This window comes from Phalangium opilio, unplaced genomic scaffold, assembly GCF_054372755.1.
Source record: "Phalangium opilio isolate 3A_F unplaced genomic scaffold, DU_Popi_V2 ptg000113l_1, whole genome shotgun sequence".
In the NCBI taxonomy this organism is placed as follows: Eukaryota; Metazoa; Arthropoda; class Arachnida; order Opiliones; family Phalangiidae; genus Phalangium; species Phalangium opilio.
The window spans coordinates 208,778-225,351 of NW_028324209.1; the positions used below are offsets into that span (position 1 = coordinate 208,778).

Genomic DNA, 16,574 nt, shown 5'->3' on the forward strand with positions numbered 1-16,574 from the left:
TGTGACGTCACCCATGCTGTTTTCCCATAAAGAAAAAACGGTAACTGTCATGGCCGCCCATTGCTTAAGACAGACTCGTGACGTTTAACCTTGGATCTGACGTCACAACTGACAGCACTCTATTTCTAATAAAAAACATCTTTGACCATTCTAAATATAACTTCGGAATATACAGTTCCTTTTGCTTTTTAAAAATTCCCCTTGATTTCTTTGGATTTTGAAATAGGGGAGTGGGATTGAAAGCGTGAAACCCTTATTGTCGACGGGTGACAGGAAATTTAAAGGGAGTATTAAACCTTCCATTTTAATTAAGATAGCACCATAATCCTCTATCTCGCTTTAAATATGTCGAGAAATCGTAAAACACAATTCAAAATGCTTAGTCTTACTGCCACAATTAAATGGAGTGCTTAAAGTTACTATTATAATCCCCATTCTCTTAAAATACACGAACGTAAAAATCACCTCACCACAATTCTCTCCCATTCACTCTCCCTTAAATGACGAACGAAAAATTCTATACTGCCAAACGCGCTACTCTTTCACGTCACGTCTACTGGTACTGGTACTAGTAGTAGAACGAGTACGAGTACAACAGGGCAGGCCAAACTAAGAGTCTCATCGTAGATGTACATCATACGATGTGGCTAAAAACGATGATAACACACTGATGGGACGGGACGCTTTCAAATTAAAAGTGTTTTACGTCTAATGACAAATACTAAAAAAACAATCTGAAGTTAACAAGGACACACAGATGAAAAGTTCAAACCTATTTTTAACATTAATGCCCCCGATGAATCTTTCTCTGGAGCTTTCCAAGAATTGGCAGAAACTTTCGTATTGCAATGATTTAAATTATGAAGAGCTTGAAAACGAACTGCTACATTTCAAGCATTTCGTGAAGAATGAAGAAAGCAAAAACCCAGAATTCTTTCATCATTGCTTCATTCGTACCAATAATATCATTTCAACTTTACCACCAAACTTAAGAAATTATTTTGAGAATTTACTTGTGTTTGCAATGCAAGTGGCGAAAAATCCTTTTCAACTTTAAAAAATAATGAAAAACTACGTAAGAACCACATTAGCCCAGGAAAAATTAAGTTCCGTATCTTTGATGTAGGTATATTGAAAAGGATTTACTAAATGTCTTCATAGAGTATGAAGAGATAACTGATAAACGCGTTTTGAGTTAGAAAGAAAGGAATTTAATTATCGAGTTCAAAAATAAATTTAAATATGCAGTTAAGTGTTAAGTCATTTAAAGATATGAAAAAAAGTATGTCTCCTGGATTCTCTTTAACTGTGGTGTGTTGGGGGGCTGGGGCCCGAAACTAAGGCCTTGCCTAGGGCCCAAAAAATGGTTAATCCGGCCCTGGACTTGCTACGTATCATTCCTGATGACAAGCTTTGTTGGATTCCGTTACACGATGTCTTCTTCCGGACTTGCTATCTCTCTCAACATTGACCCGAAGATACGGAGAATATCATAGAAGCTAGAAGACATGAAAAACATCATTTTTACTTGCAAATTTTACATGTAACCACTTCTTTTAGTTTTTTGCTTGCAAAGTTTATTTGTAACTACTTATTATTTTTTTTGCGTTCAAACTTTAACTTACAAAACTCTTTAATAATTTTTTTGTTCGAAATTTTTGTAAACACTTGGTTTTTTTGTTTCAACTTCAATAAATTTTGCCTTAAACCTCGTTCTTTCTTTACTTTAAATTTTTACGATACTAGACTTGGTTTAAATTTTTTAATGTCTGGACTTAGGGAGCTTTTTCTGACCTCTTTCAGGCTTATTATTTAATAAAATAGAAAAAGAATGTCATTAAAAATATTTTTTATTCAAAAAATAAAATATTTAGTAGAAATTTATAAAAAAAAATAAATTTTTTTTAAAAATAATAAAAAAAGAAGCCAAAAAAGGTCAAAAAAATGGTTATAAGTAAATCGATTGCTTTTTTTTGGCCCTAGTCTAATAACGAAACTTTTTATTGAACACAAGTTACCAGGCCTAACGTCAGGCCTGCGGGCCCAATTTAAATTTAACAAGTCCCTGTTATATTCGGGAAGAGTTAAATTTAAACTAAAGCCCGCTGTGGAGCCCCCAAAACCAGGAAACGTCGTCCTTAGCATGGGATTTCCAATGAAAGTCCACTCGCTGACGTCCATTGTTCCTGCGCAAAAAAATTCTTATTAATATTTGGAAAAAAATGGCACACGAATAAAATTAATTACCTTAATACGAAAATCCACTCGAGTATTCTCGCATGATGCGACGCTTAAGGTTTCGGCATAAGACAAATGACGATTATTTAGCATAAATGGCACGCTCGTAACTTTAATAGGGAAAGAATACCAAAAAAAGCTAAGCCTCGCCTTAAACCCGCTTAAAATAGTGTTTACTTTTAAAGGACAAAGCGTATAAGCAACCTTCTACCTTAAACCTAAATCAGAAATTTATTTAGATCCTACAAAACTCCCTCAACGAGTTGCCAAACGCTTTTCCCCTAAAAATATTTATAATTGAAACCATAAACTAGATACCTTAATACCGCAAAGGGAATCTCACCCTTGAAATCCTGATTACGCGTTCATTATTCTTAAAAGGGAGGGCTAGGACCAGTGTTCACCTATTCCATAAGTAAGATTTCATTTAAGTCCTGGCGAAAAGAAAAATCCCTAAAAATTAAAGGACACAAAGCGCTTCCCTTCTAACAATAAATAGAATGATAAATAATAAACTAAATACCCTAATAATTGCCTAAATGTCTCACACGCTGTCTAAATAGTTTTGGTAATGAGATTCCCTTTCAACGGATAAAACCAAAGTGTAGACCTGCATTAAGAATGGTATTGTACTGGGTTTATTGACCTGATTAATATTGCGTACCATTTTGCTAAATAATGCGTTATTCATTCTAGAATCCAACATAAATTGCTCCCTTGGAAATGGATGAACGGATGATGGCTATAAAAAATAAAATTCAAACAATCAAATACAAATTAAAATTATTATCAGCTTAAATGGCAAAAGTATTTTAAGGGCCGGATCGGAGCCTCCGAAATGAACTAGGCCCATGCGTGTGGCGAAGCGAGAATATTTTTTTAACTAATTTAGTTCGCCGTGTTTTCCCGCTTGGGGCCGCTGACACGACCGTAAAATAAACAAAGTTCAACCCCGTGAACCTGTCGACAGCTCAAGTATTTGGGCCAAGGTCGCGGATTGTAAGTATACGGTTTTATTACTCTTACTGAATTATTTTAATTGAAATAATTTAAAATCTAATTTTATTTAAAGAATCATGGTTTCATACAATCTATTCTAACCATATGATTCAATAAAAAGTGAAGAGATCCAAAAACATTTACGTTAATTTTAGGATGAAACTTTTCTCAATCATAAAATTTTATGACTGACCCCTAAAATATCAACGATAATTTAAGGAAGACCCCTGTCACAACGGTAATGTGAGCGCCATCTCGTACACATATATGGTGAAAATATTTTCCTTAACAAACTGGATATTTCCCCACATAAAATTTGACATGCATGGGCCTAGTTCATTTCGGAGGCTCCGGCCGGATTAAGCAATTTTGCACCCGGGGGCCGAGATAATGCTCGCCCCCTTAAGTCGAAAAAAAAGGAACAGCAAATGTTGCTAAGGGGGGAATAGTTTAACCCAATGTGCCCCCAACAACCGTTGCGCCCGTGGGCCAGTAACCCCTCGCCCCCTATTTAATCCGGCCCTGACTAAAACATACTCGAAGGGCATCTTCCCATCTCTAGTAGAACAAGAGTTATGAACCTCAAAGTTGGATGTAATGCTATTCCTATAGAGGGGGGGTATGTTTATAAATATTTTCCTCAATTACTTGGCCCGTTTAACCGATCCGCAAGTTTTTAGTATGGTTGTATGGGGGGCAAATAGGACTATAACATACTCAAAGGACATCCCCGTATCTCTAGTAGAACCAGAGTTACGAGCCTCCAAAGTTGGGTGTAATGCTATTCCTATAGAGGGCGTATGTTTGCGAAAGTTTTTCTCAATTAATTGGCCCCTATTTACTCGATCCCCAAGATTTTAGTAAGGTTGGATGGGAAACTCAATGCGCCCCAACAAACCTTGCGCCCGGGGATAGTGCCCCCTCAGTCCGCCCCCTTTAATCCGGCCCTGAGTATTTTGAATAACATTACTTTCAAACAAATCATTTAACGTAACTAGAAAAATAAATATTAATACGGTTTAGAGTCAATCTTGAAATATGAATTAAATGATCACTTTGAATTACTTTTAAACCGACCAAAAAGATTGACTAGTAAAACCAGGAATAAATGCAATGCGCAATTAATAAGATTAATTTCAAATGTTTAGAATAAGTACGACATAAATGTGAATCACAAATACTGTGTGCCAAAATAAACTTCTAAAATATTTCCAGGAAGCCATTTCGAAACGGTTAACCAGGGGCGTTCCGAAGGGACAAGGTTTGGGGGGAGGGGAGCCCACCTAATTTTGCCAACTACAAACCGAAATTTGCCAAGCGACACGTACTAATGCAGTATCATGTTACTCTGGTTCGTAAAATAGTTTTGGAATGAAATTCCCTGACTTTTCCAGGTATTCCCTGACTAAATTTATCAAACTTCCCTGACTAAATATATAAAACTTCCCTGACTAAATATATAAAACTTCCCTGACTAAATATATAAAACTTCCCTGACTAAATATATAAAACTTCCCTGACTAAATATATAAAACTTCCCTGACTAAATATATCAATCATCCCTAACTAAATACTTCAAATTCGATCCACAAATTTCCCTGACTAAATTCATCAAATTTGCCTGATCAAATTCATCAAGTTTCCCTGATCAAATTCATCAAGTTTCCCTGATCAAATTCATAAAAGTTCCCTGATCAAATTCATCAAAGTTCCCTGACTAAATTCATCAAATTTCCCTGATCAAATTCATCAAGTTAAGGGATCGCCCCTGGGGCTAACTAGTACAGGGTTGCCACAGACTTTTCATTTCAAAATTCTCTGACTTTTCCAGGTTTTCCCTTACCATCTAAAGTCAACTTCCCTGACCACTACACTAACAGAAACGTAAGAATGCAGCCTTTTAAAATTCCGTATTTAATTATTTATCATCAGCTGCCTACTTGACCATGACTACACACTTTCAAGTCAGTATGCAAGGGAAATTCCCTGACTTTTACGAAAATTTTCAAATTCCCTGACTTTTCCCGGTACTGTGGCAACCCTGTAGTAGTAACTACACAAATAGCGCTGTTACGTTGAAAACAAATGGGCCAGACACCCATATTTACACCAATAGATTTGTTAATTGAAAACATTTTAGAGAACTACAGTTCCTTAAAAACCTCATTTCGGCGGTAATACACCTTCCATTAAAGGTTTTATACTTGCTTCAGTCATAGCCCACTTGATCACGCACGCTGGCTGCACGCGCTCTAGAAGCCCGTCCAAACAATTTTTTTTACATGTTAACTCGCGAATACGGCGCGTCACATAGGTTCGGTCTAAACTTTCAAACCCGTCTGGTTTTAACATGGGCCTCTATGGGAGGGGACCAGTTTTTTCAACGTTTTTGACAATATTAGTGCATCTACTGGTTCAAATCTCTTGAATTTTTAATGAGACGTGTATTGAAAGGTTTGATATTATCCTGTAAAATTTAAAGTCTTCAGCTATAATAGTTTTTTTTATAAAAAATAAAAATCATCACATAGTAGAGAAATAAATCCTTCAATTTCTCTACTATGTGATGATTTTTATTTTTTATAAAAAAAACTATTATAGCTGAAGACTTTAAATTTTACAGGATAATATCAAACCTTTCAATACACGTCTCATTAAAAATTCAAGAGATTTGAACCAGTAGATGCACTAATATTGTCAAAAACGTTGATAAAACTCGTCCCCTCCCATAGACGGCCCTGTTAAAACCAGACGGGTTTGAATTTTAGACCGAACCTATGTTATTCTCATTTTTAGGGTCGATTGAGCGGGCTTCTATAGCGCGTGCAGCCAGCGTGATCAAGTGGGCTATGCTTCAGTTAAGGGCAATATACAGCCAATAACCAAAGCAACAAAAGTGCATTATGTTTGGTAACCAATAAAATCAACTAAGGCTATGTTAAATGTTTTCTTCAAACAGACAATGGTCTTAATTAACAAACCTATTATGCACGTTTATGAATACATTTTCCACCTGTAACAATTTAATTTCCATCCGGTTGCAATAAAACTTTGGTATTTAATCTAAATTAACCCTTAAATAAATAAAATATTTACCTGGAAAGATCTCTGTAGCCCCCACTGAAAGAGGCTTCAGGCCAACACCCAAAAAGACAACGCGGCTCCAAAAGACATAGGATACTAAGCCTTGGTCGTAGTGCGCCAACCCAACGCCCCAACGTGGTTCCACAAAAGACATAGGATACTAAGCCTTGGTCGTAATTAACAAACGTATTTGGCACGGTTAAGCGTAAATTTTCCACTTGCGACGCTTAATTTCCGATCGGTTGCGATAAAACTTTGGTATTTAATCCAAATTAACCCTTAAAATATAAATAAAATCAAAATATTTACCAGCAAAGATCGCACAGAAATTCGCAGCAGCCAGTTGTCTTGGAAAACGCCCCAAAAAGAACCCAGAATGAATAGGATTATTGGTTGCAAACATGGACCGCTAGATGGCGCTGCTGAAGTTAGGCAGACTTCAAAATATGGCGGGAGCGTGCGTTTCAATTTTATTGCTTCTATTTTCTAATATAATTAATAATTTAGTTAATTATAATTTACAGCCCAAAACACTTGTCTCCACTTTTAAAAAGTGGTACTGGAGTTTATGGATTCCTACAGCTGGAAAACCACCCTATAAACATGTTTGTCTAATAGGTTGAAACTTGAAATCATAATAATTAAACTAATTCCTATGAAAGTTAATTCATTTTACAGGGGACCCAGTTTTACGTTGATCTAGATCAAATAAAAGTTCTGAAATTAAAAGTGTAATATATTCCAAAATCTTTGTTTGTTTTTGGAATAATTATTCCTGTTCTTAATTAGAAAATTAGTAAAATAAAAATAGTAATGAAGAAAGAAGATGCTATAGGTTTAGCCGCCCCATAAATAGGGTGTCCTGTAAGAATAATCGGGTTGCAAATCGCTTTGTGGTACACTTCTCTCGAAGAGAAATATTATATACTTTTGATAATACTAAGGTTAGTTTCCCCGACATGTGCGCTAGCTTCAAACATTACAGCGAAAGCGTTCCTTGGTTTCTTAAAGTAAAACTAATTAATTATGGTCTAGACAATCTGGTACAATCTTGTATAATCTAATACTTTCTAAAAGGCATGTTTTGGACAAGGAGGATGGGGTTGGGTTTTTTATCTAGGAAAACGGTTATAAGTACTGAATTTACAATTTTGACATTGGAAATTAATTTTAATTAAAAAACTCTATCGACTTTAAAAGCTTGAATCCTTTTTAGAATAATATAAAACACGTCAAAACACACGTCTCATTAAAATTTCAGGTCATTTGGATGAATAGGACAAAGGATCTGGCCCAAAAACCTACCTCCTCGAGTCCTCCCATAGAACTTAATGTTACTTTTGGGTTCCTTCGAACTCCCCGCCGATAGCCAGGCCTTCTTGTTAACAAAATTCTCGTGGCACGCTCCATGCCGACTAAAATATAGCGCGGAGATTTGATAAAATTTAAGCGTGATTGGTCGGAGGTCCATTTTTCAAATTATCCATTAAAAATCTGAGCTTAATTTGAAATTTAATATCATTCGGAAACTGTATTTCCCGAATGTTTCATTATGCAGAATGGCCTGATAATTAGTAGAAGAATCGATAAAAAAAATTACTAGATTTTCCACTTCACCCTCCCTTTAAGGACTACAGGTCCCACGTGTTGCTTGCGGAGAAATATAAAAGACAGGAAAAAATATCAGAAACCTTGACCAACAAAAACATTTTATTTCATTCTTGGTTTTATTATATATAAAAATTCATCTTGTTTTTAAAAACATTTTTTGCCATGATTTTTTAAAAAAAAAATATATATTTGGCAGAATTTTACAAAAATTTGTTTGCAAATATGAGTTTCTTGTTTAAAATGGACGGAATACCATGATATTTACAAAAATTACTGTATATAATCAAGAAGTGATATCTAGTTTATTAGGGAGAAGGTGTAAGATGCCTAAGTATTCGCGCCGCGCCATAGTCCCAGTCTCCCTTTCAAAATACAGGGGGGGGACGTAAAAGGAGGCCGCCGGGCTATTTCGCTGCCTCTCCTCAGTCGGAAAATACAAGCAATTTTCGTACTCATTCGCGTCGCGCTGATGTGCACAGTTTTCAAGAACCAATGAGATGCTGGTTGTAATTTAGAGGCGGGGCGGGGATTAACAGTCCGGACAGGCTACGTTTGGACTGGAGATAAAGCTGGAAATGTGGAGGCGAATTTACACCTTCTCCCTAATAAACTAGATATCACTTCTTGATATTATAGAGACCATAATACTAAATACCGGGATACGTTAATTGAGTATGTCTAAGAAGAATTTGTCTCAACAGTCAATTCCCAGACAAAGAACAATAAAAATTTCTTTCGCGTGTCAAGAGAATAAACTAATCAGAAAGTGGGAAATGTGTTGCCCTAGACAGGGCCGGAAATAAGAAAAATTTCTTATAGGACATAAATCCAGTGACCCCCTTAGCCTAACCCTAGTAAAAAATGGAATGTGTAAAAAACTTAAAAACATGATTCATATGATTGGCGATTATGAGTGACGTGTTCTTAAAGTGATATTATATTAATAACTGTATAAAACACAGTTACGGTAATTAAGGTTAAAGAGATTACGACGTTTTGAGCTCCCGCAATCCTGCAATGTAAAGTGTCAAAGCGACTGGGTCCATCATCAAGCATTTTTTCAAACTCGGCTTCTAAGATTTGTCCGTCAAAGTACGTGATCGGGTCATTAAGCGGGTATTCGTAACCTTGTCTGCACTCGCATTTATAACCGCCACTTTCGAAACCGCGCCCTTGAATTGGGACACACTGAAGCGAAAAAGGTGTTGCAACCGAAATTAGACATCGTTCAAAAAGGAATTAGAAAAAAACGCCTAGCAAACGTACTCTAGACGAGGCTCGGTCGCATTTATGAGTGTCTTTGAAAGCATTCGGTGTATATTCATCGCCGTCGCATTGAATCAGATCTAACTCTAACAGCTTCATAGAAACGGTAACGACTCCCCTGTTGAGAATTGTTAATAAAAATGTACCGAACGTTAATCATTTTAATACATTCGTACTTACTTAAACTCCAATCGACTTTTAATGACGTCATAACCAAAAAATGGCGCCGCGTACGTAATAAGCCAATCATTATGCAATCCCTGACAGTCGAAAAACGGTGCCGTCCAATAACCGTGTCTCATTTCAGCGGCTTTATATTGTAAAGGGTAATGATCGTATTTTATATTTGAATTCCCGGAAGAGTTATATCGAATTTCGATCTTGGTCGTGTACGTTTCTAATTCATCCGTATTCGTAGCCCACCGTGTTTTAAGACTTTGAAATAATTCGCTGTTTAGGTAAAGATTCTCCGGGTCTGTTTGGCGGGCTAAATCTTCGACAAAATAGCTTCTGGTGTTTCGTTCTTTACGATAAGCGTAAGGCGAAAATAAGGTACGATTGATGAATTGATTACGATCAAACGATATTCCGCAGCCTTGAATCTTTTCGTTTCCAATAACAGCCGCTAAAGCTTCGCCTATTATTTGATCAGGGGTTAATGAACGATCTGGAACTCGAAATTCGGCGAACAAATCTTTGGGATCGACAATTTGCAAAAAAGACGAGATGAAGTTGGCCGTTCTCACCGCGGTTCTGGCTTCGTTCTCTAATTGATCCTCTTTTCCGTAAGCAACATCTGGTCGGAGTGTAAGCAATTCCGGAAAATTTTTCCTTACTTCTCCGCAAGTGTTTTTGTTAACGGTTTTTTTTAAGAAGTTTGTAACGGTGTTTGGGTCGATTTTGCTTCCATTTGATACGCTGTCGAACGTGATTCTACTTCGAAAACGGCTAATATAAAGAGATCGTTCCGCGTCCGATAATTTGTTCAGATTTTGAGTCAAAACTCCCATGTCTGAAAAAAAGGTTTATCAATAATGAGCATCAGATACGCGTCACGCTATATTACGTACAAGAAATTCTCTCGCAACGAAAGCCTTTTTTATATTCTCTTTCAGTCGCTCTCTCGACAATTTCGCCTAAAAATGGACTTCGAACCACGCGTGGTAATCTGTAACCAGGCCTGCAACGACACTGATAACCTCCTCTTCGAAAACCGTAACCGTCAATGGGTTCACACTATAATATTCGATATATTTTAATAAACTGATTTCAAATATTCTCGAGAAGCCGAGTTACTTCGGTCGTATCGTTTCTACAACGATCTGTAGAAGCGTAATAATTTCCCGGTGGATTTCCTTCGCCTAATGGACACTGATTAATATCAATTCGATCAAAATCTAGTTCCATAACTGCTACGGCGACGTATCTAGAAACGAGACATTATTATTATTATAATTTGTACTCCTGTTTAAAATATTTTTTGGTTTGTTTACGTCGGGATTTCAATATGTCTCCAACCGGTATGCCTGGGAAAAATATCTGGAATTGGAACGGATGCTCCGAAAACCCATTTATTGGAACGACCACAATCAAAATACGGTTTGATCCATTTAATGGGTCCAGGAACATCGGATGCGGCTAAAAAAGCAAAGCGGTATTTAGTTTGGCCAAAGTAGGCGTCTTTAAGGGCTTTATCTACCAGGAGGGCCGTGCCAAACAAAGGTTTCGTTTGTTCCATTTAGATGAGTAATTTGAACAGTGTACGTCGTTTTAGAATCCTGTCTTTTTGTGTAATCCGGTAACCAAGCGCTATACCATTCGTTGATCATATACTGATCGTGAGTGTAATTTGAACTTAAAGAGCCTTCGGGAACAGCTCCTAAATCTTTGGCTTCAATGGTGTTTAAGGTTGAGATACGTTCCAGATGGAAAGGGTCGTAAAAATCATCAGATCTGTATAAGGACGATGTATTTAATAGCTTAAAATCCAACTGTTGAGTCAACGTTTTGCTACCTAAAAGCTCTGGGACCAAAAAGGGGCATTGTTTTATTGAAGAAACCTTTATAGGATGGAGTGAATGAGGTATTGGGCGCAAAATATATGGCACTGCTATTTATGAAACGATTAGCAGCAACATCCGCTATTGCCGATAAGAAAAAGTACATGAAACCAGGTTCTTCAGCGTCGGGAGCTTTTTGAAGGATATAGCTATAAAATACAACCATGTAGTAATTTTAATTACATCGAAGGGGTTTAGGCCGCAGTACTGCGTATATCGTACCTGTAAAAAAACGCTCTGGACATAGCCATATTTTGCACGTGTAAAATGTTACTTCTATTGGGGAAAACGGGATCTATACCCAATCTTCTGATATTTGGAATATGAGATATTGTTTCGGATGGAAGAAAAAGTTGATTGACGTCGATAACTTTACAATTATCGGGATTAACTCTAGCAACTCTTTCTTGGATATCGTCGAATGCGTCCCGAGGTTGCCATTTAAATTGAGCGATTACCACAGCGATCCAAAGTAAGAAAATTTGAATTATAATTGGCTTCAAAAATGACTTCATAATTATACTATAAAAAAGTCCCTAAATTATAAAATAAACTAGGTAACTTAGCAAATCATCTTTCCTAAAAAAGACAACGCGTGTTCACTGTTTCTTTCAGGTTCAACCGCAATCACCAGTCACGGCAAAGGTTCAACAACAACTGCCTGTCGGGCCACTCCTTGGCGGGACTCGATACAGGGAGAGCGGATTATGGAGCGGTAGTGATGATAGGTGAGTTGCGGCAATGAATGTCCCCCACTGTACCCTTCGATAGGATTGTTAAGTGCTGCCGCGTAGCGCGACTGTATTTGTATGAGAATTAGCTTCCTTTTTTTAAGACACTTAAACGCTGAGTATGCTGGGAGGAATTCGTTGCCGTAGGACGTAGGTACAGACTGCAACGTTATAGATATGGAGGTTACTACTCCATTCCTCTCTCCTTCAAGCTCGAGACATCGCCCATTTCAGAAGCGCACGATCCAAACCACAGCGCACTCGATCACGCCACCAAACAGCAGTCTGGGAAATAAGGATATTTTTTTAAGCTAGTCCAATAAACCGCAGCCTACGTTAATCAAGGCCTGTGCGCGGTATTTTCGAAGGGGACGACTTTTAAGAAACGCGTCTTCTTATTTTCTCTCTATTTTACCGTGAGAGGACATTGCGAGCTAGACCGAAATAAGGGAACATCTATTAATTTGAAAATGATAAGGCCGTAATTTCAAGGGGGCATCCATAAATATATTATTTCCTAAAACTAGCTGATTTTAATTTTTCACTGATAAAAGTATTTAAAATGAAAGAAACCATAAAAATTCCAATTTCAGAATCTTTATTACGAATTCCCAAACATAAAAATGCGGTTCTATTTTGCTTATTTCTAAAAATTATCATATTGGGATTTAAATTTATAGCTTACTCATTAATTAGCAAGCCGATATTTTCTGCCGCTCTACCAAGGCCCCCTTCTCTCTCAAAGTTCTGGAAAAATTCCGTTTGAAACATGAGCAAAAATGAACATTTCAAATTCCTGCACGCAGCGCTTTCGGGTGAGAGAATTCGGCAACTTAAATTGCCAAACGAAAAATAAAAATAGGCGAAGCGCACAGGCCTTGATTAAAGTTGGCAGCGGCCTAAGAAAGCTTTCGGATGCGAAAGATTAATACGGTTCTCATCGGCCTTCATGAACGAATGACTTGGGAATGTGTTCTAGATTACACGTATTTTCTGAAACTTCATAAGTTGATGGTGTTACTAGAAGTATTTGTCGTAATATTAAAACCGGCCTAGAATGCACATTTCTGGGCAAGTTCGGTCAACATTGACGTCAAAATATGACAAACATCGCAAACATGAATCAAAGGGAATGATGTGTTTTATTAAAAAATCATTGTTTATAAACTGATGATGTTGAATGAGAAAAAAAAAACCCGGTTTTTTGAAATAAACATAGCAATATTTATTGGCTCGAAATATCTTATAGAAAAATAAACACTTTTAAATGTTGTATTAATTTATTAACATTTTATATTTGCAATCAGATCATATTGACCCATTTCGAGCAACGAATGTTTCATCTCAAATTATTTGCCTAACGCGTAAGTGACATCCCTTTTGTACTTGGACGAAGCGGGTGCCGGTTTCGGATATACTTCGTAAGGTGCTTCGGGATAAGCTGGTTTATGGTGGTAGGTCGGCGCCGGATAATTTGGTTTCGGGTAAGCTGGAGCTTCGTAGTAAGCTGGTTTTGGCACTGGATAGTACGGCGCCGGTTTCGGATAGCTAGGCGCCGGATAATGAGGTGCAGAGTAGGGCGCGGGTGAGTGATACACTGGAGGTGGTCCATAAACTGGTTTGGGATAAGCTGGCGCCGGGTAGGCTGGTTTGGGATAAGCTGGCGCTGGGTAGGCTGGTGCCGGGTAGGCGGGCTTGGGATAAGCTGGCGCTGGATAGGCTGGGGCCGGGTAGGCGGGTTTGGGATAAGCTGGCGCTGGATAGGCTGGGGCCGGGTAGGCGGGTTTGGAATAAGCTGGCGCTGGATAGGCTGGAGCCGGGTAGGCGGGTTTGGGATAAGCTGGCGCTGGATAGGCTGGCGCCGGGTAGGCGGGTTTGGGGTAAGCTGGCGCTGGATAGGCTGGCGCCGGGTAGCCGGGTTTGGGATAAGCTGGCGCTGGATAGGCTGGTGCCGGGTAGGCTGGCGCTGGATAAGCTGGTGCTGGATAGGCTGGTGCCGGGTAGGCTGGCGCTGGATAAGCTGGTGCTGGATAGGCTGGTGCCGGGTAGGCTGGCGCTGGATAAGCTGGTGCTGGATAGGCTGGCGCTGGGTAGTACGGTGCTGGCGCCGAGTAGTTCGCTGGGTATTCTGGTGAGTACTTCATTTCGTAATGGGCAGAGTGTCCTTTTTTGCTTGAATAATCGGCGGGGTAGGCTGGCTTCGCGTAAGGTTCCGGGTAGGCTGGCTTCGCGTAAGGATCCGGGTAGGCTGGCTTCGCGTAAGGCGCCGGGTAAGCGGGCTTCGAGTAAGGCGCCGGATAGGCTGGCTTCGAGTATGGTTCCGGGTAAGCTGGCTTCGAGTATGGTGCCGGGTAAGCTGGCTTCGAGTATGGAGCCGGGTAAGCTGAATAGTAATCGTGATAAGGAGCCGGTTTCGAATAAGGTGCCGAATAGTGATCGTGATAAGGCGCAGGTTTCGAATAAGGCGCCGAATAGTGATCGTGGTGATGCGCAGGTTTTGGATAAGATGGCGCCGGATAAGAAACTGGCGCTGGTAAAGTGTAATTCGTTTGGTATAACGGAATAGAATAATTTGAAGCGTATGGCGCCGTGTAATTTGGTTTTGGATAACTGTCCGGTAAGGAATAGTTGGCTTGATAAACTGGTGTCGGATAATGAGCTGGTGCTGGGTAATCCTTTCCGTAAGGAGCCGGAGCTGGGTAATCCTTTCCGTAAGGAGCCGGAGCTGGGTAATCCTTTCCGTAAGGAGCTGGAGCTGGGTAATCCTTTCCGTAAGGAGCCGGAGCTGGGTAATCCTTTCCGTAAGGAGCCGGAGCTGGGTAATCCTTTCCGTAAGGAGCCGGAGCTGGGTAATCCTTTCCGTAAGGAGCCGGAGCTGGGTAATCCTTTCCGTAAGGAGCCGGTGCTGGATAATCCTTTCCGTAAGGAGCCGGCGCTGGATAATCCTTTCCGTAGGGAGCTGGAGCTGGGTAATCCTTTCCGTAAGGAGCCGGAGCTGGGTAGCCCTTTCCGTAGGGAGCCGGAGCTGGGTAATCCTTTCCGTAAGGAGCCGGAGCTGGGTAGCCCTTTCCGTAGGGAGCCGGCGCTGGGTAATCCTTTCCGTAGGGAGCCGGCGCTGGGTAATCCTTTCCGTAGGGAGCCGGAGCTGGGTAATCCTTTCCGTAAGGAGCCGGCGCTGGATAATCCTTTCCGTAAGGAGCCGGCGCTGGGTAATCCTTTCCGTAAGGAGCCGGGGCTGGGTAATCCTTTCCGTAAGGAGCCGGGGCTGGGTAATCCTTTCCGTAAGGAGCCGGGGCTGGGTAATCCTTTCCGTAAGGAGCCGGGGCTGGGTAATCCTTTCCGTAAGGAGCCGGGGCTGGGTAATCCTTTCCGTAAGGAGCCGGGGCTGGGTAATCCTTTCCGTAAGGAGCCGGTGCGGTGTAATTAGCGGGTTCGTAACCACTTGAATTGTAGGATTTTCCGTAGTCAGCATCTCTCTTGTACAGAGTATGTTTTGGCTCCTCAGCGTTATAGATTATAGGTGGCGTTTGAGGACCATGGTGATGGGTGTGGGTGCGCTTGCAAGTAGGCAACGACGTCTTGCCGTGACTGAGAGGAACCACGTAAACGTCGGACGAGAATATGTAGTCAGTACCGTTGTATTGGATAGGTCTGTCGGGGCTGATAAGTAGGGCGTATCCAATGGCTGTTGGTATTGATAATGTAAGTTTATTTATACCTGTGTTGCGACGTTTAACTTACGGTACTCCAAGTATGGACAACTACAACCCTTTTTAATGATGTAGTTTATGACTCCGTGTATTGGCTCGTAAGTTTTGTATGGGGTAACATCTTGTTCGACATATAGAGCACCTCGAAGGCATTTCCCGCCGTAGGTATCTGTAAAATTTTTGCGGTTTAGTCTGAGTATCAACCGTGCCTAGAAAAAATTTACATTACCTCGTTTCGCTTTTTCTTGGGTAACTGCTCGTGGGGAGTGAGAAATGCATTTTTAGTTTAAAAAATGATTTTAACTTAAATATTTAAAAGTTAGAAGGCAATTACTGGAAGTTTGAACTGTGACTTCACGTTCGGCCTTGTAAGGATCCTCTGTAATTAGGGAAAATTCGGAACCTGTTCATCAATCTGATATTGAATTCTTTAAATCTTTAAGGTAAACTTACCCTTCACTACAATTTTAGGATAGTGTTGGTACTCATCCTCACCCGTCGCGTTTCCAAGTCCGTAAAATTGACCTGTTAGTGAGAAAAAACGTGACTTAACTCCATTCCTTAGCAGGGATAGATTTAATTTTAGAAGTAGGAATGGAGAACAGAGTAATCTGGGCGCGCGTCAAAGTCCTAGACCCCCTTTCCACGGGACGGAGGGGTATGAAAGAAGAGGCGGGAGGGTCATAGCGACAGAGGTAAAAAGGAATTACGTATTTTTTGCCGTCCCCGTCAGCAGCATCATCAAAACGTAGTTTAAGTGAGCCTATCAGGAAATTTAAAATTTTCGTTACGTGTTGGAGGGGGGGTCTCTATACTGGACTATGAGTCTGACTGAAGTAAAAACTAACCGTTCTCCATTCCTACTTCTAAAATTA

General features: G+C 39.8%; 3 protein-coding genes and 1 long non-coding RNA gene across 4 annotated transcripts; 1 reads left to right on the forward strand and 3 right to left on the reverse strand.

The window, feature by feature from the left end:
- Nucleotides 1-1,413: 1,413 nt before the first annotated feature.
- LOC149623097 (uncharacterized) lies at nt 1,414-6,803 on the reverse strand. Its single transcript, XM_089853211.1, has 4 exons — nt 6,631-6,803; nt 6,334-6,547; nt 2,248-2,980; nt 1,414-2,186 (listed from the first exon to the last, which is right to left on the reverse strand). Exons 1-3 carry the CDS (start codon nt 6,722-6,724, stop codon nt 2,926-2,928), a joined length of 363 nt encoding a protein of 120 aa, XP_089709337.1. The 5' UTR covers nt 6,725-6,803; the 3' UTR covers nt 1,414-2,186; nt 2,248-2,925.
- LOC149623098 (uncharacterized) lies at nt 6,529-8,739 on the forward strand. The gene is made up of 3 exons (XR_016374902.1): nt 6,529-6,579; nt 6,648-6,778; nt 6,846-8,739. It is a non-coding gene; the product is annotated as an uncharacterized LOC149623098 (long non-coding RNA).
- LOC149623099 (uncharacterized) lies at nt 8,014-11,916 on the reverse strand. Its single transcript, XM_089853209.1, has 9 exons — nt 11,481-11,916; nt 11,213-11,407; nt 10,898-11,151; nt 10,692-10,836; nt 10,495-10,624; nt 10,269-10,434; nt 9,379-10,210; nt 9,199-9,316; nt 8,014-9,120 (listed from the first exon to the last, which is right to left on the reverse strand). The coding sequence occupies exons 1-9, from the start codon at nt 11,771-11,773 to the stop codon at nt 8,857-8,859; spliced, it is 2,397 nt and encodes a 798-aa protein (XP_089709335.1). The 5' UTR covers nt 11,774-11,916; the 3' UTR covers nt 8,014-8,856.
- Nucleotides 11,917-13,224: 1,308 nt separating this feature from the next.
- LOC149623100 (uncharacterized) lies at nt 13,225-16,557 on the reverse strand. Its single transcript, XM_089853268.1, has 6 exons — nt 16,548-16,557; nt 16,153-16,224; nt 16,034-16,102; nt 15,929-15,952; nt 15,731-15,868; nt 13,225-15,674 (listed from the first exon to the last, which is right to left on the reverse strand). The coding sequence occupies exons 1-6, from the start codon at nt 16,555-16,557 to the stop codon at nt 13,339-13,341; spliced, it is 2,649 nt and encodes an 882-aa protein (XP_089709394.1). The 3' UTR covers nt 13,225-13,338.
- Between the last annotated feature and the right edge of the window lie 17 nt (nt 16,558-16,574).